Source organism: Crocuta crocuta, unplaced genomic scaffold, assembly GCF_008692635.1.
Source record: "Crocuta crocuta isolate KB4526 unplaced genomic scaffold, BGI_CrCroc_1.0 scaffold38, whole genome shotgun sequence".
NCBI lineage: Eukaryota > Metazoa > Chordata > Mammalia > Carnivora > Hyaenidae > Crocuta > Crocuta crocuta.
The window spans coordinates 2963204-2989064 of NW_027532605.1; the positions used below are offsets into that span (position 1 = coordinate 2963204).

At 39.6% G+C, this 25861-nt stretch overlaps 1 protein-coding gene and 1 long non-coding RNA gene across 2 annotated transcripts in view; one reads left to right on the top strand and one right to left on the bottom strand.

Annotated features, from left to right (window-relative positions):
- The window catches only part of STAT4 (signal transducer and activator of transcription 4), a 116793-nt gene extending 103907 nt beyond the window's left edge, over window positions 1-12886 (top strand). The window contains exons 17-26 of the mRNA XM_077780207.1: window positions 1972-2055; window positions 3461-3562; window positions 6201-6336; window positions 7872-7921; window positions 8188-8282; window positions 8572-8708; window positions 9268-9459; window positions 10597-10663; window positions 11015-11123; window positions 12597-12886. Of these exons, the coding sequence (XP_077636333.1) occupies window positions 1972-2055; window positions 3461-3562; window positions 6201-6336; window positions 7872-7921; window positions 8188-8282; window positions 8572-8708; window positions 9268-9459; window positions 10597-10663; window positions 11015-11123; window positions 12597-12623 (999 nt within the window). The 3' untranslated portion in view covers window positions 12624-12886. The remainder of the gene's footprint in view (window positions 1-1971; window positions 2056-3460; window positions 3563-6200; window positions 6337-7871; window positions 7922-8187; window positions 8283-8571; window positions 8709-9267; window positions 9460-10596; window positions 10664-11014; window positions 11124-12596) is intronic.
- Window positions 12887-12923: 37 nt separating this feature from the next.
- LOC144244867 (uncharacterized) lies at window positions 12924-25677 on the bottom strand. Its single transcript, XR_013339092.1, has 4 exons — window positions 25550-25677; window positions 22615-22764; window positions 19860-19973; window positions 12924-13068 (listed from the first exon to the last, which is right to left on the bottom strand). It is a non-coding gene; the product is annotated as an uncharacterized LOC144244867 (long non-coding RNA).
- Between the last annotated feature and the right edge of the window lie 184 nt (window positions 25678-25861).

Consider the following 25861-nt stretch of genomic DNA (forward strand, 5'->3'; position numbering starts at 1 on the left):
TCCCATCAGCAGTATATGACAGTTATCATTTGGTTATGCCTTTGATCTTTTTCCTATTCTAGTTTCTCTGTTCTTTTTCTAGAATTTCTGTTAGTTTGTTATTGGAGTTTGTGTATTAATTCTTTACTATCTTTTCTATCCTATTTTTTAAAGTTTCTTCAGTTTTCTTGTTTCACTTTCTGGAACATTTCTTTCACTTTATTTTTAGTCGTGCTGACTTGTATATTTCTATTATATTTTTAATTATTAATTATTTTCTGAATATTCCTTTTGATAGCATCTTAGTCTTGTTTCACTGATGTAATATATTTGTTATGTCTTTAAGAATATTAATAAATATTTTTAAACATCTTTAAGAGCTTTATAGTGAATACACAAACACACACAAAAGTAGAGAGAGAAATACAATGAACCTTCCATTTATGCATCACCCAGCTTCAACAATGATTAACATTTGCCTATCTTATTTCATCTGTTTTCCCTCTATAAACACACTTTTTTTTTTTCTGGAGCACTAAAATTCCAGATAGTATGGCATCTTACTCATTGATATTTTGGTAGGCAAATCTTCTGGATAAAAGGTTTTTTAAAACTTAATCACAGTACAGTTACCACACACACACACAAAAAGCAATTTCTTAAAATCTTTCCTTAATAAAATTCCTTATTTGTTCAAATTTCTCCATTGTCTCAAAAAGATCTTTTTATAGTTAGTTTGTGCAAATCATTATCCAAGTGATGTCCAACCATTATGATTGGTTGATTTGCCCCTATTCTTAGGCCATTTATTTGTTAAGTTAATATATAAAACTGAGCTTGATACTTTTTTCAACTCTTCATTTGCTTTTTTGCAGTATTTTTTTTTTCTGAGCTCTTTCTTGTTGATTTTTGTATTTGTATTCCTGTAACAGGTTTTGTCATGTTTGGTGATTGTCAAATGTTTGCTGTTTAAGAGAAAGGCACTAAAAGTCTGGAAGCTCTATGTGTATATTGGGAATTGTAGACTTAAGGGTGATTATTGGGACCTGGTTGTCTTACTGGGGGACCCCCAAAGGCAATATCTGTAATTTGTCTCCTTGATCTTGTCCACTTCCACATGTCTTTCCTGGAGATGTCAAAGAAAGGGGCACAGACTTCTCCATAGACTTTTACAGGATCTTTCTGTTTTCTGCATTGTCTCTCATCCTTTCCCTCAGTTTGGCCTTAGATCCAAAATGCAGACAGCCTCTCCAGTTCCTCTGATTCATCCACTCTAGAGAGTAAACCTTCTGTCCCACTCCAGGGCTGAGGAGGGCTGAGGAACTCATTGCATGGGCTCAAAATTGCTCCCCTCTTCAGCTCTCTTCACTCTCTGGCCTCAGGGGCTCAATGCTTCCTACCCCCTTGTTCTGAGACACACTGTCCCTTATTGTCACCTTCCCTCCATACTCCCCCACCTCTCACTAGGCATCTAGGCATCTAGGTTATAGTTTTATTTTACAAAAAAGTTGACAAAACTTACTGAATTTTCTGGAGGGAGCAAAGGAAAATACATGTTTTCCACCTGCCATGTTTAACCAGAAGGAAATCTTGCTTTCTTTTAAAATAAATTCATTATGATACGGATTTGTTTCTGTTATATCTACACATATATGCCTCACTTGTATTAATAGTTTGTAAGTCAAAAGGACAAATTTTTAAAAATTAAAAATAAGGAGTTATTTGTCTGCATTTAAGCTGATGAAAATATGCTGGAATTTTAAGCAGAAATTATGTTGTTTTGGAGACTTAAGATCATTCTGTTTGTGGAAATGAAGATTTCTCACTTTATATACTCTAGATAACTTCTTCAAATAATAAGAGAAAATGTTCCACAATAGGGAATGTTTGGGGCATTTAATTTAAGAATTTGTTAATTTGTATAGAAGCAGGCCTATTAATAAATAGCAGGAATGCATTTGTAAGATAACAACTTATTTCTTTCTTCCTTAGGGCTGTCACATGGTAACTGAAGAGCTTCATTCTATAACCTTTGAATCACAGATCTGCCTCTATGGCCTGACCATAGATTTGGAGGTAGGTGTCAATCAACTATTTACTAATAATATTTTCAGTAATTTGCTGTCATTTGTAGACAAAAGCTAAGCCTTTTCTAGGTTTTAGTGCATTCTCTATTTTTGTTGTTGTTGTTTTACTATGGAAAAATCAATATGTCAGTTACTAATTAGTCAACATTCTACTATTAGAATGTATACTATTCTGGTTAAATATACATAATAAAATCTCATGGGCATTATCAATTCAATATAGATGGAATACTTTCTTACCCAGGTTGCATGTTTGTTGGCTCTTTTTCCAGACTCTTCTGAGTCATGAATACTCAGTGGAAAGCCTTAAACTATGTCACACAGTACATAAAATCTCTCAGAATGAAGGCTTTTCTAATGTAATGAGTAAAGACAAATGATAGGAACATTAACAGTGCATTGTTTTGATTCTCTTGTAACACTCACCATTTTGCTCAAGAAAGGAATAAAGAAATTTTGAGGATTAAATTGAACATGACTGACTTTGAGCTACTTGAAGGCAGGACATCATGGCTTTGTCATTCCACTACCAGTGACTCACTCAATGCCTAGCATGTAGTAGATGTGCAACACTAGTCGAATAAATGAATGAAAGAGTTCATGAATGAACAAACATGGTTTTACACACCCCAGATATGATCTTATTTGTCAGATGTATGGTTTTAGAGTCCTGCCTTTCTTTTTTTGTCTTACTGAATATAAATGTGTAAAATTTTTCCATAAATGCCTTCCTCATTTCTTTTCCTTAAACTATTTCTGTGACCTCTTAAGCTGGGTATTTTACTGTCTACAGAAATCTAACTTCTGTTATGGGGAAGGAACTAATGCAGGTTGATTGGTTTTGCACACTATCTGGGAAAGTCTGTTTATTCCATGAGGTTGAAAACTACTGTGTCAGTACTACAGGTGACTTCCACAGCAGACTGGGCAGCTATGTTTCTCCAGAATTGCTCACCTCTCCATCTTCTGTGGTTAAAATGCCCATGTTTAATACTGACACTAATTAGATTGTCAGATCATAACTTGAATATATTGATGTATTTCAGAGATAAATTTAAAATTAAATTCCTTAAAGTAACTTATTAAGAGGACAGTTGCAAAATTAATACAACCTCTAGTTGCATTTTAGGCTATACATGATATGAGAAAGTATAAATATTTGTATGATGTCAAGGGAAGATACTAGAGAACCTAACTGACCAAGCAGTCTGAAAGAATCCCTGTTTTTATGGCTCCTTTCAAATCTGTACTTTGACTCATACATGCTCAGAAAGTTCCCATACCTTCACAAGTCATTTTAGTATGTAGGGCAGTGTAGACACTGGGATTAAAGGAGTGGAGCTGGCTCGAGATAGCCCTTCAGGGTACAGGGTCAAATATAAAATCAGTGCAAGGTGCAAATGCCTGNACCTGTGGTGATGATTTCCAATGTCAGCCAGTTACCTAATGCTTGGGCGTCCATCATTTGGTACAATGTGTCAACCAACGATTCCCAGGTAGAGTCTCTATTCTTATTTCTCCTCCTTTAAGCCTATTTGATATTTGATTTGTTTTATTGTTAATAAAACCCATCTGAAACAAAAGATATCTATATATAGATATAAAATATATCTATATGATAGATAGATAGATAGATAGATAGATAGATATAAGATATATATATTTAGTTGTATTAATCCTCTCTCTTATGTTATATTTAAAGTAATATGTTCTGATGTGCTTGGACACTGGGAGGGTTCCGACTAGCAAAACTGACAGAAAAGTATTTGTTACTTCTGAGGGTCTGGTCAGCTTCCAACTGTGTGCATCCCAGAGAGTTCTAACTCCATCCTATGGCTCTGTTAATTGTACTTGGAGAGGCTTCTTGGTCTGGAATTGAATATCTGCTTTGTTTACCCCCTTACTTTTGGCCACACCTCCAAACAGACTTTTCTACAAAGGTAGAAAATTGGTTTCCAAATAAGTCACTAGAACATTGACTAATGCCCTAATGCCTAACTGCCCCCTGATTATACATATTTTCAAGTTGATTATAGATTTAATCCATTCTAGGTGCAAGTTGGGTTTTACTGCCATCTGGTGGTTATTTGAGAAATAAATTAAAAATTGGCCTCAAGTTAACAAAGCAAGCCCCAAACAGATGCTCTTCTGAAAAGACAAGGAGAGAAGGGAGTGGCAAAAAAGATGAGTCAACCCTTCCCCTTGTTCCCTCTTACAAAACCTCAGTTGTGTTGTCCTGGAAACCACCAAGGTCTAGAGAAAATAGGTCAAATGTAAATAACATTTCTTCCTAATTCAAAGCAAAGATTCCCTCTTAAGGGAAGAATTTTTTTTACCTTGGGCTCTAACAATAAGAACAGACATGATGAGTTGGCTCTAAGTGTTCTTTCCCTTTTGTAAAAATGTGCCTAATAAGGAAACAACATGGAAAATGACTCAGCCCTATTCCTTCTGATCCTCTGGTTCCCTGGCATCTGAAACAGATTAACTATACAGAGGAAGGCTGCACAGGGTACATGGTGCCTCCCTTCCTCTCAGGATAATAGTGAGAATAGGACTCACTAGAAAAGTCACCTGGTCTTTAAAGCCAAGAAGAGTCTACACCCCTGGAATTAAATGCCATTTCCTGTTGGGAGCTACACATATTCAGAGCTTTTCATTCAAATCCAGGATGTAGGAGGAAAGATGGGTCACTTCTCTGTCCTCAGTACAGTACTGTTGCACGAAGATTTCCTCAGCATCCTTCTTCTGTAAGAAAGCCATGAAAGTTGTCATACGAACCATCCTGGATTCTACTCTATTCCTGGATGAGAAATCTGGAGATGCAGATCATATATAGTTCCTAAAATGCAGATGCACAGCCACTTACAGAGTTCAGCATAACAATGAACTCTGGTTTTCTTCTTTATTTTGCTTCAAAACCTAAGCTCCTAGACCTTGATCATATTCTACGCTCTTTGGTCATTTATCCAGACACAATTCTGATTCAGGGGAAACTGCCTCTCTAGAAACTCTTTCTCTCCATTCCTCCCCTTCCTATCTCCCACTCCTTGTTGGTGTTGGATGCTGTTGTCCTCTTTCAGTCCCACTTTCTGAAATCTCTTGGATTCACTCCTTTTCTCACTGCCCAGCTTAGTTCACGCTCGCCAAAGACCTTCTCCCTGTACTGCACTAGATTACTTAATTCCTCCCCTCCTTCTCTCCTTAGAACATCTTTCCTGGCTTTCACACCTTCTGCTTTCCAGTAATCTGAGATAAAGTCTTGTCTTTCACTATTGTTGACCCAGTTCCTGGTACAAGCAATCTTGTTTGCAGTTAATCACACAGAAGACTACTATATTATCCATAAAATAGGACTCAGGTGAATTTATGAATTCATATTGTAGGGCCACTTTCTTTAGCCCGAGACAACCTTTTTTGTGCTGTGGGATGCTTTGTTTGTTCAAGGTATAACTTGTTACCAACCCATGATAAACTAATTAAATAACTTGATATAGGTTTTGTTTACGATTATTAGTTAAGAAAAGAGTATTTGTCCAATGATTTGTTGGACAGTGTTAAGTATTTATATGAGTTGATTGATAGCTCATAGTCTAAGGAAATCTAAAAGATGCCCAACAATTCTTTCAAGGATAAGATGGGGCCATATATTTTATTGGACTCAAGGATTAAGGAACTCTTTAGGAAAAGACAAAATCAGTACAATTAAAAAGCACAACAGAGGTATGCCTGGGTGGCTCAGTTGGTTTAGCCCCTGACTCTTGATGTCAGTTCAAGTCCTGATCTCAGGGTTGTGGGATTGAGTCCTGCGTTGGGCTCCATGCTGAGCATGGAGTCTGCTTGGAATTCTCTCTCTCTCTCTCTCTCTCTCTCTCTCTCTGTAACTCTGCTTCTCTCCACTACTAATGTTCTCTCTATATATAAAGATAAAATAAATCTTAAAAAAAAGCAGTTCAAACAGCCCAACTTTAAAAAAAATACATAAATAAAAATAAAAAGCGCAAGAGAGATGAGTCTATATTCTTTATTAACTTAGATTGGCATAAAGAGTTTAAAACAGGGACTTTATATATCAGATTATAATGTGTTCAATGTAATTAATGAATATAATCATCATTAACAATTCTATTTCAGAACTTGGTTTTCTTTAATAATCCTCCATCTGCCACTTTGAGTCAACTCCTGGAAGTGATGAGTTGGCAGTTTTCATCATATGTAGGCCGTGGTCTTAACTCAGATCAACTCAATATGTTGGCGGAGAAGCTGACAGGTGAGAGCTGTTAGATGTGGAAGGCTTGCCTCTGTTTGGGGTACTCAAGTATTTTAAAGAACAAGGTGATATTACTACTATCAATAATAATAATGATAGTCACAACTTATTGAATGTCTACTATATTGTCAGGCATAAAACTAAATGTTATGTTTTCTTTCTTCAGAATGGATAACTCATTGTTTTTTACAATTTATAGATGCGGATACTTAGGTTCAGAGGTTAAGTGACTTGCCATGGCAGCATGGCTAGTACATAGCTGAGCCAAGACACAGGCCAGGTCTGTCCAGTTCCAAAGCCCCTTCCTTTCCATTCCACTCTCCATTCTCCAGGGTGTTTTTGTGCCATTCCCACTGAGTGCGATGTGAAGCCTGAATGGTGCCTTGATCTTTCGTGTTAATATCACAATGGTCACTAACCAACCGGACGATAGCTGATTCCAGGACCAGGGAATTTACTAGAAGTTCAAAGCCATCCATGCAATTCTGAATCCTCCGTATCAAGAAAATTTCAGTTTTGACTAACGTTTTTAAAATTTGCAAAATAGTCATTGGTACTTCATACAGTGACTATAGTGTAAGATTTTTCTAAAAGAATTTCAAAAGATTATGTTTTGACGAGTCTGGGTGAACACATTTAGCATGAAAAAAAGAGTTAAGATTGGACTTGTATACATTTCTAACTATGTAGGGCCAAAGATGGACTTGAGCAATAGCAGTGAAATCGTGTGTGATTTGACAAGCAATGCTGGGTTGCCACTTGTACCTACTGTGTGATCAATAGGTATTTAAATAAATCAGAACTTTGGGGAATATTAAAAAATTTAATTAATGTAAATATGCTTTTTGAACTTTATTTAGTTTATAAACTGCAATAGTAGGCATTCAGTAAATATTTGTTTGAGTGAATAAAGTTTTTAAATACATAGTACAGGTAGTGGCCATGCCCTTTCAGATCTTTATCAAATTATCCTTATGGGTTATAATTTCCTTAAAATTTTAGGTAGAAACTTTTGTATCCTTTCATTGCTCTGGATCAAAGTAGTCAATGCCTCCTTATTACCTAATGGATTATTAGTTCATTCTTTTCATGGTAATAATCAGGACTCCTGGTAGTCTGGCTATATCTAACTTACATAAATTTATTTTGTGTTTATTTACCAACATTAGGCAGCTCTTACTGCCTCCTACATAAGCCATGTTCATGTCCATTATGCCTCATCCTGCATTATTCTTACTACTGGGAGTGGTTTATTCCTCCTCCTCTAAGAACTTATATCCTATTCATTCATGGGGACCTGGTCCTAGACACTCACCCTTTTCCTAAAACTATCTTAGCTCCTCCACTGAAAAGAATTTTTCTTAGATAATAAATTTCATATCTTACATCTTTACTGTTCCTAGCATTAAGCACATCATAAACCTATAGCAGATGCTTAAGAAATTCTTGAAAGGGGCTGGGGAAAATTAAAATTGAGCACCAAATTGAAGAGTTTTATTGTTTAATACAAATCTCATTCTTTTCTTTCATTTTAGTCCAGTCTAGCTACAATGATGGTCATCTCACCTGGGCCAAGTTCTGCAAGGTACAAACAGGGGAACAAGAATATCATTTAGATCATTTTTTTTTAGTAGTGCTTCTATTTAAGCCTCCATATTATAATCTGGAGTTTTAAGGTTTTCCTGGATGTAGTTATTTTTTTAACTCTATTGTCTCTCTTAAAGGAAATATTTCATTGAAAAATGTAACTTGATGATTATTATATCAATTACTATAAATAGTATTTGAAATAATATTCAATTATTACTATTGAAATAATGATTGTCCTAATATGTTTGTTTATTCCAATAGGAACACTTACCTGGTAAATCATTTACCTTTTGGACATGGCTTGAAGCAATATTAGATCTAATTAAGAAACACATTCTTCCCCTTTGGATTGATGGGTGAGTTACAGACTATATTTTCCATAAGAGTTCATTAGGTTCTTATTTTTATGCTGTTTTTCCCCCTTCTTTTTCTTTTCTTTTTAAACATGTTTAGTGTCAAGGGGTGGGAATAGTTCGCTTTCCTACATTCTTAATGGAGCACTTATTTTTACTTTAATCTTAGAAGACTATTTCATTGACTTTTTATTACACTCAGTACAAATCTGTTCTTTGTGAATGAAATAAATGCAAGTGTAATAAATTACAGTGTTTGTTCAGATTAAATTATGCATTGTTCTATTTTTAGGTATGTCATGGGCTTTGTTAGCAAAGAGAAAGAACGCCTCTTGCTAAAGGATAAAATGCCTGGAACCTTTTTGTTAAGATTCAGTGAAAGCCACCTTGGAGGAATAACTTTCACCTGGGTAGACCATTCTGAAAATGGTACATGCTCGCTTTTGTTTATTCATGTGAAGTTAGTATGGAGTTTGGCTACTGGTGTTTCAGTTTCCAGAAGTGTGTAGTGTGGTGTTCTGTTTTTCATTTGTTCAGTGGGTTTAAACATTAGCTGTTACAGTTGTCCCAGAAGAGAGAACCATGAATTTCTCAGAGCCTGTGTGGGTGTCCTCTGTCACATGGCCATATGTACCGTCCACAATGCAGAAAAGGGCTGGCATTGTTCTATAGCCAGTGACATAAAGATAACGTGGGCAGAAAGAATGCCCACAAAGAATGCCTGCAGGAACCTGAATATTCCTCCCCTCATCCCCCCCTTTTTTTAAAGTTTATTTATTTTGAAAGGGAGAGAGAGAGAGAGAATGTGGGAGATACAGAAAGAGAAGGAGCATGTGAGAATCCCAAGCAGGTTTCACACTATCAGCACAGAGCCTGACACAGGGCTTGATCTCACAAACTGTGAGATCATGACCTGACCCCAAACCAAGAGCCGGACATTTAACCAACTGAGCCACTCAGCAGCCCCTCATCCTTTCTGTTTTTCCAGGAGAAGTGAGATTCCACTCTGTAGAACCCTACAATAAAGGCCGGTTGTCTGCTCTGCCATTTGCTGACATCCTTCGAGACTACAAGGTTATTATGGCTGAAAACATTCCTGAAAACCCTCTGAAGTTCCTTTATCCTGACATTCCCAAAGACAAAGCCTTCGGTAAACACTACAGCTCCCAGCCATGCGAAGGTTAGGTTCTTTCTGTTTGCTTGTTTTGTCCAGATTTTGGAAAATGACCTCATATTGGAGTAAACAAAGTTCCTCTTTTTATCCTTTGATCATCATAAGACCTAGGGGGTACATGAGGTCAAAGCCTTAGAAATGAAGTAGTGTGTCAAACAGTTCCTGAGGAGGGATGGCTGGGGCTGTCCAACTCCAGCAGGGTAGTTAGTAATCAATAGCTGTGACCGGACTTAACCATGGCCATGGTGGCCTCTTACAGCCACTTGTAGAGTTTGGGTTTTCTCCTTTCTAAAATAGAAGTAGTACTGACTTCAACTCTATGACTGTGGGAGAAGAAAAATAAAGAGGAAGTAATGATTAGAAAGCTGTCACAAGTTAGGCAAGTTTGTTTCCTGCAAAAGAAGCCCGGGGTTTATAAGCTTTATACTTTTTACCTACTGTCATCGCACAACTCAGACTGTACGGTTATTTGGCAGGGAGGGCACAAGAGGGTCCGTGCAATGTCATGCCCCGCTACTGCGAGCCTGCCAATAACAATTCTTGACATGCCTGCCTTTCCTGGTTGTATCCTAAGGGGCTAAAATAATACCTGACCAAATGAAACGTTTGGTAAATATTTGTTAAATACATGACAGAACATAAATAAAATTAGCCATGTAACTGTAATGTAAGTTTACCATTCTGTGTCTCTAATAAAAGTGTATACAATCCATTACAGTGTTCATCTATAGCCATTCCATCTATGAGCACCATCTTGTGGAATATCCTACAATTGTTAACTCATGGATGGTGACGTGCTGCTGCCCTAGAGTTACTCTAAATCCCTCCAAAACACAAATAAATCAGTCTTTATAACCAACTTAAACATAACATAGAAGATAGAAGATAGTTAATATAATTCACTCTCAATTTTTCCCATGAATTTTGGAGACAATAATATGCAAAGTCAGATTAGGCCTGTCGAGAGATTTGTTTTTCTCTTCTGGCACATTTTAGGTCCACCTAAAATACTTTTTAGTGATTTTGTGAATTTCTAAACAGTCATATTATCTCTCTTCTTTTTAACATTACTTATATTTTTCTAGACTTTTAAAAAATTTTATCATCATATTGATAACATTTTATCCTGCCTTTCTTTTCTAGTCTCAAGACCAACAGAAAGGGGGGACAAAGGTTATGTTCCATCTGTCTTTATCCCCATTTCAACAATGTAAGTAACCTTAGCCACATGTAAAATATCTATTTTGAATTTATTTTTTAAATAAATAAGCTTTTCTACAGGAAATTTAAGGATAGAGCAGACTACATACACATGACAATAAAGTATTTTAATGCTCAATATCCTATTTTCTTTAATACATAAAGCTAGCCTTCAGAATGCTCCATAGTCTACCATACCTGGAATTATTAAGTTGCCCTTTTATATGTTATCTATTCCATAACAGGCTGAGTGCTCTGATTTCAAACAATGAACGAGGCATCTCAGTGTCACAAATAGATGAAGCCCTAGAAATGAGTTTCATTTAATCCTTTTCAATATGTACTTTCTTATCTCTTTAAGCCGAAGTGATTCAACTGAGCCACATTCTCCATCAGATCTTCTTCCCATGTCTCCAAGTGTATATGCAGTGCTGAGAGAAAACCTGAGCCCCACAACAATTGAAACTGCAGTATGTTTCCTTTCTTTTCCATTGCTGGTCAAGGGCACTCCTAATGAAGCAAATGTGGTACCTGTTAATCAAAAGGGCTGAAGTTCTGCCTGAGAAGTGAGAAAACACATGTGTTGGAACAAATCCATGTGCATAACACTGGGTGTGTCTATATGTTGCTGTGGGTCACTGATATTATGGGCATCCAAAGGAGACAGTTTCATTCATTTTAACTGCTTTCTTTCCATCAAAAGCCATCAAAGGGCGAAGTATTTCTGTACCTCACTCATGTCTCTTTGTCTCTACTTTCACCATTGGCCATTGGTCAATATTTATTTTAGCTCAAGCATCACAAATTCCAGTTTTTCTTGATTAATTGTCTCTTGTATGATTAGTCCTGTCCCAGGAGCTTCTTCAAGTAGTATATGAATTACAGTCAATAACAGCATAAGAGTACTCTCCTGAGAAGTGAGTCACAATCTTAAATGCAAAATGTGATTTAAGATGCATTTTATTATCATTCCTCAATACAGTCAGGTGGTTCAAACCCCAAATTTACATACAGATGAACATACTAGAATAACAGAATCTTGGAAGGACCCTGAGCCCCAAGGGATTTCTATCTGATGTTGGGGAGAAAATTTTTACTTTACCCTTCAAGATTCTTCTGGCTTATCTAAGAATTAAATTGACATGAGACGAATAGGAGAAAATCAAATAATTACTAACCAAATGAAGTGCTAAGAGGGAGGCCATTAGTCAGGCACACAGGCCCATGAGGTCCACAGTCAGGCAGCTGAGGCTTATATGCCATTCTGAGCTATGGAAAAGGGGCTAGGAGTATGGGACTTCAAAGGAAATGAAGACAATTCACAGCAAGATGAAAAAGAGTAAACATTTCATAAACAAATGTTTGCTGGGCCATACGGAAATGATGGGAGAGAATTTTAACAAACAGACTGTTGGTTCCTCCCTGTCTACCATACGTAGTTCATATTACACTGCAGTTACCTATGGTGATCACGCCCTTCCTGGAGCAGGTCCTCTATCTAAATGCTTTCAGACAGTTAGGGGGAAAAGTCAAAGTTTCTTCCTGAGCCTTTTGTTTCTTAAAAATAATCAGCCTAAAATAATTCACATGCTAAAAATATATATTTTAGAGTGGAAAATTTTGATTATAAATCAAGTGAGTTTTAGTTCTTCTCTTGAAGATTTCCAGGGATGGAAAATCCACATTCCCTATTGACAGCCTATTTCAATGTTAGTTGTCTTAAATCATTTAGTTATAAGAGAACTTTTGCTACACTTTGCAAGCATTTCTTCATTCTATTTTGCATGCATTTCTTCATGAAATGAAATTTGTGAATACTTACTAGTTAATTGGTAAAAATATGTGATGTATATAGTAGATAAGAGGATGTTTACCTAAGAAATTATGACTTATTTGCAAAACTAATAGTTTCCTCAAAAATCATTTCCATTTTCCAACTTTAGATGAAGTCTCCATATTCTGCTGAATGACAGGATAAACCCTTGACACTCAAAAGAAGGAAACAAATGAAAAAGCTTAAAGACTGATCTTTGCCAACAATCAAATCCTATTTCTTCAGCTTTGTATATACCCGTTTCCAGGAAATGGTTCAAGTGTGAAGCTCTCCTCTCACCGCATGACACCACCAATTGGGAATGTTGTGATTGGAATGCGAAAAACCAAAGCTTGCGAGATAAAACACTTGAAGAAACCAGTGTTGATATAACGTTAACAAAAGACTCGTTTATATGTATTTGTTTCATTTCTGATTTTGTTTCTCACATGTTGCTTACAGTTTTGGCTCCAGAACGATTAAGTATTAAGATTTCAGAATAGAGGCGCCTGGTTGTCTCAGCCAGAAGAGCACGTGACTCTTGATCTCGGGGTTGTGAGTTTGAGCCCCACATTGGATACAGAATTACTTAAAAATAAAATCTTTAAAAAAGAAAAAGAAAAAAGAGAAAAATATTTCAGAATAAGTCAAGAATGATAGAGTCACACCTACATCACTCAAAAGCCAGCAGGAAGGCCTGAGAGAAGAGCCAAATAAGCTAATGTCCTGAGTTCTGGCAGGTAATAGGTACCAGATGGAAGGAATGATGGGACATGAACAGCAGCAATTCACACCATGTCCCGGGATGAATTATGAAGACCCTCGATTGCCATGTGAATCCTGTCCCAACTTTGGGGCTTACAGCTGTTGGCACCACTGCCAGGGATGACCTCTCCTTAGGGAAAGGAATCCAGTAATATTCTCTGGTGGTATTCTCAGGTAAATTGCACTGAAAGCAGGTAGAGAGGTAAAATTCTCATGAAACAAGGGCTCTAGAAGAGTTTGGACTAGGTGAGGCCTATGATCCTTTCCAGCTCTAAGTCTCCTGTCCCACGAATCCTACTTGAGCCTGGGAAGGAGTTTAGGATGAAGAGAAGTTCCATCCATTCAATTTTCTCTGGTTATGAGGGAGGGGAGGGGTTTTCTTGCATGCTAATGCATGTATATAAGCTGCAGGTCTATTCTGATCCTTGCCTTGCTTTAGTGGTGCCATTGTCCAGATGCTGCCCTCGTTAATAATCTGGGATCCCCCAACACCCAAGACCTGGAGAGGTCTCTAGGTCCACAAGCCCTAGGGAAGCTGTTGAACCAGGTGAGGAAGTCACAATACCAAGGCATCTGCCATGACCAACTACAAAAAATCTTGTTGCTGGTGTTCAAGGTGAGGTCTGACTGCAGAATCAGAGATGACCGTTCCCTCTGGAGGACCCCTCTGTAACTTCTTCCACTCATCTTTTATCCATGAGGCAAGCCACACGGAGAGAGGCTAATGTTTAACGGAAAATATTTCACAGAAAAAGAAAAGGTTTTAATATAACCTGCCTTCTCAAAGAGAGTCCATCTTACCAATCTCATCTTTTATACCCACTCACATGTACCCCACTGGATCCTATATTGTTCTTTGAGAGGCAAACTCTGCATCTGCCCCAAGGCCAGTTCCCTTATTCCTTTGCAAGCTCCTGATAGTACTCTTATGGTCAAAGTGTCTAACTTTGGCTAACTTGAGGTGTATTCTCCCAGTCTCTCTTCCACAGCTCAATTTTCTAAAATTCAAACATACTAATTGGTAGCAAACTTAGAGTAAATCATCATAAACCTTAAAGAAGTAATCTCCTACCAGGAAATACTCTTAAACAATTGGATTTAGAAGTCAAAAAAAGTTGCAGAAGCTTTTCATTCCCTGGAATGTGTTAAAAGTATTATGCACTCTTATTTGGCAAAATTTTGAAAGACTTCCTAATATAGAGCCTGGTAGCAGAATGCCAAGCTCTCATGTGTGCTCTTAACCATCATTGTTATTTGAGGGTAGAAGATACAAGGACATCTGTGGTTTGCTCCCTATAATAGAAGCAGAGGCCATGTAGTAAGAATAAGAGTTCAATAAGTGGCTATTCTAGGTTCCGAAAATCAAAACCAAGCTCTTGGTCACAGTACAGAATTAGTTCCCAAGAGTGTGAGTCTTGCATTCCAGAAATTATGTTTGTGAGAGTAACGGGGTCTTGGCATGGTATACCTGGAGATCTATGTTTAGGTCAGGGCAAGGCGTGCCACATGCGATGAAGCGTAATGAATGGGAAGGGAATTTAGATCATGCTTCCACCAAATCCTCCCTCAAAATATTTTTTTTCACAACTGGCAGCTGCAAATAAGTAGCATTTAATGAAACAAAAGGTAGACTTATTTTTTAAATACTGAATCACATTTTCACTTTTCTCCTCACCTATCCCACACTCATCCCAGACATCCATTTTGGTAATCCCTTTGCAGATTCTTTTTCATGTAGACTCACCTTGACCAATTGTCCCAAATATCAATGACTTTATCTAGAATAAATGTTGAAAAAAGGCAGCTGCCATGGATTTCCTCAAAGCCTTAAGGCAGCAAGGAAGGCCCCTCCAGAGACCCATAAAGAATGAGTATGCTTCTGGCAAACCCAAGGGAGTTTTCTTTCCCTTACATGTTCAGGAGACCCAAGAACTCCTTGTAGAAGAAGGAACAGAATTAGAGGTCAAACCAATCAGCTATATTCTAACAGCAGATAAGTATAGTCCAGACTTAGCAAACTGCCTCTGTATATACTCCAATTTCTCACAGACATTTTTTTCTTCTTTTTCAAATTGACTACAATGATTGATTGATTTGACTGCATTTTTTAAAGTCTGGCTTATTGAAGTACAATATAATAAAATTCACGCTTTCCTGACAAACCCATATAGTTGTGTAACCACCACTGTAAGACAGAACATTTCCACCATTTGTGAATATTTTCACAAAGAGGACACTAGAAAAACATGATTTAGGATATTCTCTGCAACATCCTTAGAGTAAATACAACAAACAATTCCATGTGGCTTCCCATGTAGACAGAGGACTCTATTTAAAATAAATTTGGGGTGGAGGGTAGAAGGAGTGCCTGGGTGGCTCAGTCAGTTAAGTGTGACTTTGGCTCAGATCACAATCTCATGGCTCTTGAGTTCAAGCCACATGTCAGGCTTTGTGCTGACAGCTCAGAGCCTGGACCCTGCTTCAGATTCTGTGTCTCCTCTCTCTCTCCCCATCCCCGACTCAAGCCCTATCTCTCTCTCTCTCTCAAAATAATAAACATTTAAATTTTTTAATAAAAATAAAAATAAATAAAATAAATCAGGGGGTACTTGGGTGGCTCAATCCCACTCATGATCTCAGCTCCGATCTTGATCTCAGGGCCATGAGTTTAAGCCCCACATTGGGCTCTGCACTGGATGTATAAAGCCTACTTAAAAATAAAAAAGTAAAACAAAATAAATAAGATCATTTTACCCTCTGTTTATAACCTTCAAATGGCTTCCAGTGCCCTGGATACCTAGGGTGTATGGATAGAATTCTGGAGCTTCATGAGGCTGGATGGTACAAGTTAGAGTTTTATTTTCACAGACTTATAACTAAAACTAGAACTTCCTTCAATTATGAATAAAGGCAACAAACCATAACCCATACCTTTTTGTCACATTACAGTTGTTACAATTATCTCAAAATATTGCTTATGCTAAGCACAATTTTGAAATTGTCATCAGAACCACTGCTAGATCTTATTTAATGCCATGAACAAAGAGGCACTTATATCAGTATATCACAAAGTTGGTTTTAATATTTTGATATCTGCATCTCATTGTAGTTGCTTTTCTATTTAATCTCATGTATTTTCTTTTATTCAACTAAAAATATTACTCTTTGCAGAAGTTCATAGGCTTTATCAGACTGCTGAAGGGGCCCGTGGCACAAAAATTTATTAAGAATCTCAGTTCTGGGATGATGACCATAATTCCCAACGGATCTTTCCAAAGTCATATTATTTAATCTCTTCTTAGTCTTCAACTCCTCTCTCTTTGCCTCCCCCAACAATGGCTTCTCACTCTAAAACATACACGCACAAGACTGAACTACTTTCCATTTCTTTGATGGCTCAGGCGTGCTATCACCTCCCTCCACTACATCTTCCCAATTCCTCAACCCCACCTCACCCACCTTGCTACCCTACAGATAATGTTCACATATCCTGCAGGTTCTAGAAAGCCTTCTGCCCCTACCTGGCACCCTCCTCACATGCACATGTGAACAATTCAGGTCACGTCATGCTTCCAGATCCCCCAGCACCATTTCTATCAACTTCGTTGTAAAGGCATATTGGCTGCCTTCTTCATTAGACTCTAAGCAAACTCTCTATGGACAGGGACCAAGAAGGCTTTGTTCACAATTATATCCCTAAAAAGCTAGCACAGTCTCTGCCTCTTAATCAATATTTATTAATTATTTAAGGCTCGAACACATAGAAGACAGTAATTAGTTCCTTTCTTTCTATTGCTCCTTGACCTGCCTGCAAGACTAAGCTAGATTTCTCTATACCATCCTCCGAATTCTAAAATTATGGAATAGTCACTGATATTAAACTTCAAATCGATTAACCAAAACATGCTTGCCATTGCTTCCCCCTACCTCACCTCACTTATAACTTCCAAATTCTGTAGAAATGCTCTGGATTAGATTATTTGCTTATTCTAACTTCTCTTTAATTTAGATACCTTATATATGGCTAATATCCCAAGCATCTGCTGATCCATAGATGAACCAAGTGCCCTTGAAATTTCCCTTCAACTCCAACTTCATTAAACTCAATTCCTTTACTACTCCTGGGAAAAGCCCTACACAACACTCTTACATTAGGCTTGACAGTCATCCACTTAGATATCTCACAGACCGTTGTCAATGGGAAGAACACTAGAGGCTGTCTAGACAGGGTGGAGATGAGGAAGAGGTTGAAAAAGATGTGGAACAGTGGTACTCTCATTAAAATCCTTTGGGGAGTTTTTCAGAATACACATACCCTTCATTCTCCTCCCCTCAATTCTAGCTTAGTAAGTCTAGAGCCAGTGTTGAGGTCTGAATGGTTGAATTAACCTGCGATTCCTGATTCCAGTGTTGGTCAATGGTATTATGCACTCATTAAAAAAATATCAAAAAAATATTGAGATTTTGCATCAGGGACTGTCTTTCTCAGCTAGGGATTTCCCATCAGAATCATAAGACACAGTAAGTGATCTGCTTGACTATTTTCCCAGCTGTCCCAAGGATAGTACATAGTGCCATTTGAGGTATATAGGTATATCTATATAGGTATATATAGTAATTCATCACAGATGCCTCAGGCCTTTAGGCTTAATTCTTCCACAGAACCCAGGAGACTGTCACAGTACAAAGTCCCTCGTGTCGTGAGGAGAGATGGAAACAAATAATAAATGAGGGATTTAATAAGTGCTATGAAGACTATCTAGAGTGACTGGAAGAAGTGGTCAGTGAAGGTCTCTCTGGGGAGATATTTGATCTGAGACCTAAAGAACAGAAGGAGCAAGTTCATGGACACAGCCAGAAACACAGCATCCTAAAAGGACAGTAGCTACCTAAGACCCTTGCCTAATGAAATCAGTGCTTGAGCAAAAGAGGCCACAAGGAGTGGAGCAGGGAGAGACGTGGAGTGACCGGGGCAATGTGGGTAGGAGAGAGGGGCAAGCCCAGATCATGTAGGACTCTGGAGGGAAAGCTGAAGGCTCTGGCTTTTATTACAATGCTATAGGAAAGACTGGTGATATTATTTTTGTTTCTTCATTATAGCGAAGTTTTCATTTGTTTCAAGTAAATATATAAAAAATTTTCTAGAGAAGAACTCTCCTTCAATTCCTGGACTAGGAACTTCATGGTTGTACACCCTGAGCAGTTGCACGGGGCCAGCACTCACAAGGGCTCCATGTTTGGTTTAATACTCTACTGTTGCCTTCCTGAAATTCTTATGAGTTTTGAATAAGGGACCCCATATTCTCATTTTACACTGGGTCCTGCAAACTATGCAGCTGTCCTGTCTTTTTTTTTTTTGTTTATTTTTTAGTGTTCATTTATTTTTGAGAAGAGAAAGAGTGCAAGCAGGGGAGAGGCAGACAGACAGGGAGACACAGAATCTGAAGCAGGCTCCAGGTTCTGAGCTGTCAGCACAGAGCTTGATGTGGAGTTTGAACTCAAGAATGGTGAGATCATGACCTGAGCTGAAGTCAGTCGCTAACGCACTGAGCCGCCCAGGTGCCCCAGCCTGTCCTGTCCTTCTATTGGGAAGATAAACATCCACTGGCATTGTGGGATTTATGTAAAGAACACTTACTGGTCCCCATGGGAACTGGTGCTCAGTCTTCCATGAAACTGGAGGCTGTGGTACAGTAAGACGGACCTCCTCATACACTGGAGGTCCTGGGTTGGTCCCTATGACACCGTAAGTAGTTAGGGCCCTTTGTTGGTGCTGGAGCTGAGCCCAAAGAAACCCAGTGTGCCTCCTCAAACCATTCAGTAAGGCACACAGAGGAGCAGGCAGAGCCCAAACTATTTTTCCTGGGCCTATCAAACTTTTTAAATCATGGTCCAAAGACTAAACTATTCTCTTCCATTATACTAATCCCCCACTCCCTCTAGCATAATCACCATAAGGGAGAAGGCCAGGGGGACAGGAAAATCCCAGGAGAAAAAGAAAAGCCCCTTTTGTAGATAACTGCAAAGGGACACCTCAAGAGCCAGCCAGCCCTCCACCTTCACCTTCACACCAGCTGGGTGAAGGTCAGAGTGTGGGAGACGGTCTGAGCTAGCATGCGTGCAGACTGTGTACACAAAGACGACAGGGAGTAAAACAGGTCGTCTCCAGGCCAAAGGAAGAAAGAAAAAATAGAAGTGGGATGAGAAAGGTTTCCAGTATCTTCAGGATTATTAAACATTCCCCTCCTTCCCTCCGAAGTTAAGCCCGCCTCTGCCTTTCATCTAGTCCAGGACCACTACTGTAAAGACTTGGGCGACCGGACGGGCGGAGGGCAAGTGGCAGGGCAGATGCTGGCAGCAGCGTGCGGATCCCGCCTCCTTCCTCCCGGAGGCTGTGGGAAGGAACCGCTGACGGGGCAGCCAGACTGTGGGAAAACCCCGGGCGCGCGCCTGCGCACTGCTCCCTCCGTCTCTCGACTTTCGCTTTTCGGTTTCCTCCCAATTCTGCTCCTTCTCGCTCCCGGGCCGTTTCCCCGAAAGCACGTGGGACGGCTCTTCCGAGCAGCCGCGTCCCTCCCGCCGCGCGGCGGGCCGGCTGTTTTGGAAACCTTTCAAAGAGCCGGACTACCTGCAGCTTCCAGTGTACCGCATCCTGGGCAGGCATAGGCTGCTCTCCAGAAAGCACAGGACTTCAAAAGCTGTTCACGAGGCTGTTTGGATGATGAATGTAATACTGCACACTCTTGACATTTGTGGGGGAAAAAGGAAAAAAAATTATATAGTAACCCACTACCCAGAATCTTAAACACTTTCAAATATTTTCCCTCCTTCTTTCTTCCCTTTTTTTCCCTTTCTGTGAATTTCCATGTATTTCCATTTCTATATGTTCTTAACAGTAATAGGATAATACTGTCTATGTTTTCTATCCTGCATTTTAATTTAATTTTATACGTGGGTACTTTCCAGTGTAACTAAATAATCTTTGAAAGCATAACTTTCATATTCTAGCATATAAGTATCAAAAATCCAGAAACTACAGGGAATTTTAGAAAACTTTTATTTTTAAGGGTCCCTGGATGTTTCAGCCAGTTAAGTATCTGACTTAGCTCAGGTCATGATCCCATGGTTCATGGATTCTAGCCCCACAGAGCCCTGCATCTGTTCCTGAGCTGACAGTGTGGAGCCTGCTTGAGATCCTCTGTCTCCCTCTCTCTGCACCCCCCTCTCAAAAATAAACATTAAAACAACAGCTTAGAAATCCTTTATTTTAATCCTGTTATATTAACAGATTGACAAATATGGCTTACACTGATGAAGTATAATTCCTACTATTAGATATTTCAGTTACCAACATTACTACAACATTGGAAAAATATGTCTAAAATGCAATATGGTACTATAGATTTTTTCATCAGATTTATAGCTGCCATTTTGAATCAGACCAAGATCATAAAGACAAAACACACAGAGAGTAAGTTTTTCATTGCCGGACAATGGTCCTGCACGGCCTGAGAAATTCCATTTTCTAATTCAGTAGTAGGATGCATTGATTTCCCCCCTAAGATCTATAACTGTGATCAGTTGCTCTATAGCAAACCAAACTATCCCCAAAACTTAGTGGGGATGAAACAACAACCATTTATCATTGCCTGTGAGTCTGTGGTAGACTGGGCAGTTCTGCTCTCTGGGGCAGGCCTCTGATCTTGCTGTCTCACATGCCTGAGGCCTAAGCCCTGACAGCTGAATAACTCAGTGGTGTTCTGTGTGCTCTCTAGTGCTGCAGCACGCTAGGCTCACTTGCCTTGGAGGCAGGGCAGGGTTTGTGGAGCGGAGCATTGTGAGGCCCCTGAGGCACAGGCTCAGAATGGCACAAAGTCATATCTGCTGCCTAATATTGGTCAAAGCAAGTCACAAGTCAGCCCAGATTCAAGGGGTGGGAGAATCGTCCTCACCTGTTAACTCAAGGGAGCTACAGAGTCACATTGCAAAAGTGAGTGCAAAAGAGGAAGGGAATCATGTGACCATTATTGAAAACAATCTACCAGGAGATCCTTCCTAATTAATTCTAATGAGAATTATATAACTGACAATATCTATCTTTTTGTAGGCTGCATTGTATTCTATATATTACTAGTTATTATAAATATAATTAAATAAAAAGAACTGAGTGATTGGAAATAAAAGAAGGCATAAATGAAGAATAAGAATGATAGGGGCACCTGGGTGACTCAGTTGGTTATGTGTCTGACTCTCGGTTTTGGCTCAGGTTATGATCTCACAGTTTGTGTGTTCAAGGCCTGTATTGGGCTCTGTACAAAACCTCCTCTCCCTTTCTGCCCCTCCCCTGCTCACTTGTTCTCTCTCCCTCTCTCAAAATAAATAAAAAATTTAGCAAAAAGAATAGGCATGATACTGTCTTTTTGATGACTTCTCCAAGCAAAAATAAATTTGCTTCAAATAGGAGGTCTGGGATGGTTTCTAAGAATCTTTCCACTGTACCATCATGTGAATTTATAAGTTGCTCCAGTGCTTTCAATAACTCATCATAAAATGTGGCATCTCAGGGCACTTGGGTGGTTGTCAGTTAGGCATTGGACTTGCACTCAGGTCACGATCTCTTGGTTCATGGGTTTGAGCCCCGCGTTGGGCTCTGTGCTGACAGTTCAGAGCCTGGAGCTTGCTTCAGACTGTGTGTCTTCCTCTCTCTCTGCCCCTCCCCTGCTCACGCTCTGTCTCTTTCTCTCTCAAAAAAAAATAAATATTTAAAAACAAAAAAATAATAAATAATAAAATGTGGCATCTAGACTCCTCATCAGCTTTGTCCTTTAAACAAACACCAGTTAAGGGATGGCAAATAATAAGTTTTATGTTATCTGCCATTTCTGATTAGCTGCTATGACTTACCAGATAGAGCGTTGAAAAGTATTCAGAAGCTGGGCACTGGCAGCAAAGCGTACCCTGTCATTTGTTGCCTTTAAAAAATATTGTTTTATGTTTATTATTGAGACAGAGAGAAACAGAGCATGAGCAGGGGAGGGGCAGAGAGAGAGGGAGACACAGAATCAGAAGCAGGCTCCAGGTTCTGAGCTGTCAGCATAGAGCCTAACGCAGGGCTTGAACCCACAAACCGTGAGATCATGACCTGAGCCGAAGCTGGACGCTCAACTGACTGAGCCACCCAGGCACCCCAACCTTTTTTTTTTTTTNACTGCAATACAGGTCTTTGCATTTACTGCTTCAAGTTTTATACAGTTGGTTTCAGCACAGAGCAGTCTACCCTAAGATAATTTAGACTTTTGATTCTGTCATCTGTGAATTAGCTAATTCAGGGGTGGGGGGAATCTCAGGGACTTAAAACAATGACAGCAAACAACACATCTTACTCATGGGTGTATGGTTAGGCTACAGCAGTTCTGCTCCAGGTGGTAGGTTTGGGTGTGGGCGGGGGGCTCCGTGAAGTTTTCCTTCTAAGCTTCTGGTTCCTTCTAGGACTCAGCCCGGGAGGAGCAGTGGCTGCTTGAGCCTGCCATCTCCTAGAGCAGAGAAAGGACACATAAGGGCAAGTCAATCACACGGAACATTCAAAGTCTCAGGTTGGCTGGAGTGTACCTCACATCTGTTTATATCTCATTACTCAGAGCATGTCAAGGCCCCAGTGAACCAGGCCAAGGAATGGGAAGGGAAAGAAAAAAAAAATGATGATAATACAATCTAAAAAACATGGCATTAGCTATTTTTTTCCCCAGATTTGTGTCTTTTGCAAAGTTGACATTGTTGGTATAGAGACAGTTTCCTAAGCTGACTATTCTAAGGAGGCCATCACATTTGCGTCTTTCATTTTGGATCTCTAGCTGGGTTTTGTTTGGTTTTGTTTGGTATTTTTATTCGGCGAATTTTTCAGCAGTCAGCATATTAAATATAAAATACATACTGTTTGCCCTCCAGGAACTTAGAATCTTGGAGGGAATAAGGCTTGGACACTTCAAAAATCAAAATATAGAGAGTGTGTGGTGATTGTCAATATAAATCGAGACACTTCTATATCATGTTCTTTCAGAGACAAGATTAATCAGCACAGGCTGCGGTCATTCCAGAAGGAGAATACAGGATTTGGGCTTAGTTTTAAAAGTTGGGTAAAGATTTGACAAGTAAAGTGAGTAAGGGGCAGGACATGCCATTTACTATGTGCAATACTTGTCAATGGTATGAGCAAAGGGACAGAAACAGGAAAATTAGAAGCTTGGGCAGGGGGTAGGGAGAACAGGGGATAGAGTTTAGTTAGGTAAAGGACAGTGTGGGACAATGCTGGAGAGAAAAGTGAGGACATTCTGTCGAAGATCCAGACTAGCCGACAAAGTTTGCATTTATCATAAAGGCAGTGAGAGTGGTCAAGGCCTTGGAGCAGTGATTAAGTGTATCAGTGACGGTAAAACAAAGGAGGATAAAGGCACAGGGAAGGAGGCATCCACAGCACTCGATGACAAGGGCTGACTTCCTAGAGTCACATTTTCTCAAACACAGTCTGACCCTGCCTGCAGGTGAATACGAGTGGGAGGCCTTTTTATAGCAGGCAGGCATTTCTTTTTACAGAAGGCTGCTACTTTGGTAACAAGGGTCATTGCTATCCCAGGTCAGTACTGGCTTTGTGAGGGTGAATATGTGACAAGAAGGAGTATATAGATGTGGGAAGAGAAAAATAATAGACACGTGTATAAACACATCCTTGGAAAATTATTTAGATCCTTTTCCTATGTGAAGTTGCCTTATTATTAAGGCTTTATTCAATTTCCATCTCCTTGAAGGAGCCAATTTATCATATGGGAATACCTTCCAAGAGGATCTAAGTTAGGCTGGACTCACCTGGGGGAGTACCATTTAAGCTGAGGTTTTAGCTAGGACACAAAATATGACTTAGCCAGAAAAGAGGATGGGGGAAGGGGATGTTGCCCCAAGTAACTTTCCAAATGGAGAACTGCTGGTCAGAAGGCCCTGGGTTTGGGGGAAGAGGTTGGCATATTTGAAAAACAAAAATGCTGAAGTATGGAAAGGAAAGAGTGGCAGAAGAGGGGGTTAGAGAAAGTGATAGTAGAACCAGGGCTTTGCAAGCTCTATTAAGAATTTTGAATTTATAAGGGGCACCTGGGTGGCTCAGTGGGTTGAGCGTCAACTCTTGGTTTCGGTTCAGGTCATGGTCTCACGGTTATGAGATTGAGCCCTGCGTTGGACTCTGTAATGAGTGTGGAGCCTGCTTAGGATTCTTTCTCCTTCTCTATGCCCCTCTCTCTGCCTCATAGGTGCAGGCACACATGCACATATGCTCTTTCTCCCTCTCAAAATAAATAAACATTAAAAAGAAGTCATCATGGGATTTTTCAAATGGCAAACACATGCTCTGCTTTGAAATTAAAAAAAAAAATCACTCAAACTGTTCTAGGAGGATGGATTAAAAGGGAATTAGGAGCAGAGTGCCTGGCTGGCTCAGGTGGTAGTACATGTGACTCTTGATCTCAGTGTCATGAGTTCAACCCCCAGGTTAGGTATAGAGATTACTAAAAAAAAAAACAACAACAAACAAAACAAACTTCTTAAAAATGGGTGGAATTAATAGCTTAAGTGAGGAATCTACTTGGGAATCTACCAGAATAATCCAAATGAGAAAAAAAGTGGAGATGGTAAAAGAATTGGAAAGAAGTGGATGAGACTTGAGGAATATTTAACAGGAAGAATCAACAAGGCTCAAGGACCAGGTGTAGGTGCTGAGGGAGAAGGCAATGTCAAAGATGGCTCCTAGCTCTCTGACATATGCTAACTCTAGGTAAAAAAAATTAAAAAAAAAAAGGGGGGGGAGGGGGCAGTTTTGAAGAAAAAGATGATGAATTGGTTCTGAATAGAACTAGTTTGCAGGGTTCACCAGACACTCAAGTGTTGTCAAGTGAGGATTATACACGTGGGTATGAAACTTACAGGAGAGGTGTGGACAAGATTCACATGCAGAAACCCTTCACATAGAGAAAAACTGAAGCTGTGGGTGAGATCATCACCGACAGCGTAAGAAATGAAGGTAAAGCTAACCAACATCAGGACCCTGACAACATTTAACACTGAACGGTTTGGCAGTGGAGTGAAGCAGACGTGAAGAAGAGTGCCTTACAGGTGGGAAGAAGCAAGCAGGATGTTGTTGCATGGCCAAGGACGAAATGTTGAGAAATGGAGGCGCCAACTGTGCCATACGTTTCTGAATGGTCAAGTAAGGTGAGGACAGAAAAAGCGCCCCCTGGACGCTGCTAAACTTCGCTTCTAGAAAGACAACGTCCCTACCTGTGTCCTTTGGTTTGGGTTCCCAGATATGGGGCTAATGCAGGGTACTCCAAGTTTGGGCCTCTGCAAACACAGACTTCCGTTTACTTGTTCTCTAAAATGTTTAGAGGTAACCGCCAGTCGGCCGAGTTGCAACACACAGGGGAAGCTTCACCTCAAGCCACCCCCCCTACCCCTCCCTCACCGGGAGAGCTCTGCTCAAAGCCTAGGGAAGGACACCGCGCGCTGGCCCAGCGGCGGCCCCGGAGGGGAGGCAGCGCGCCCGCGGAACAGCCACGTCCGATTGGCCGAGTGCGGCAGCCTCCCAGTGAT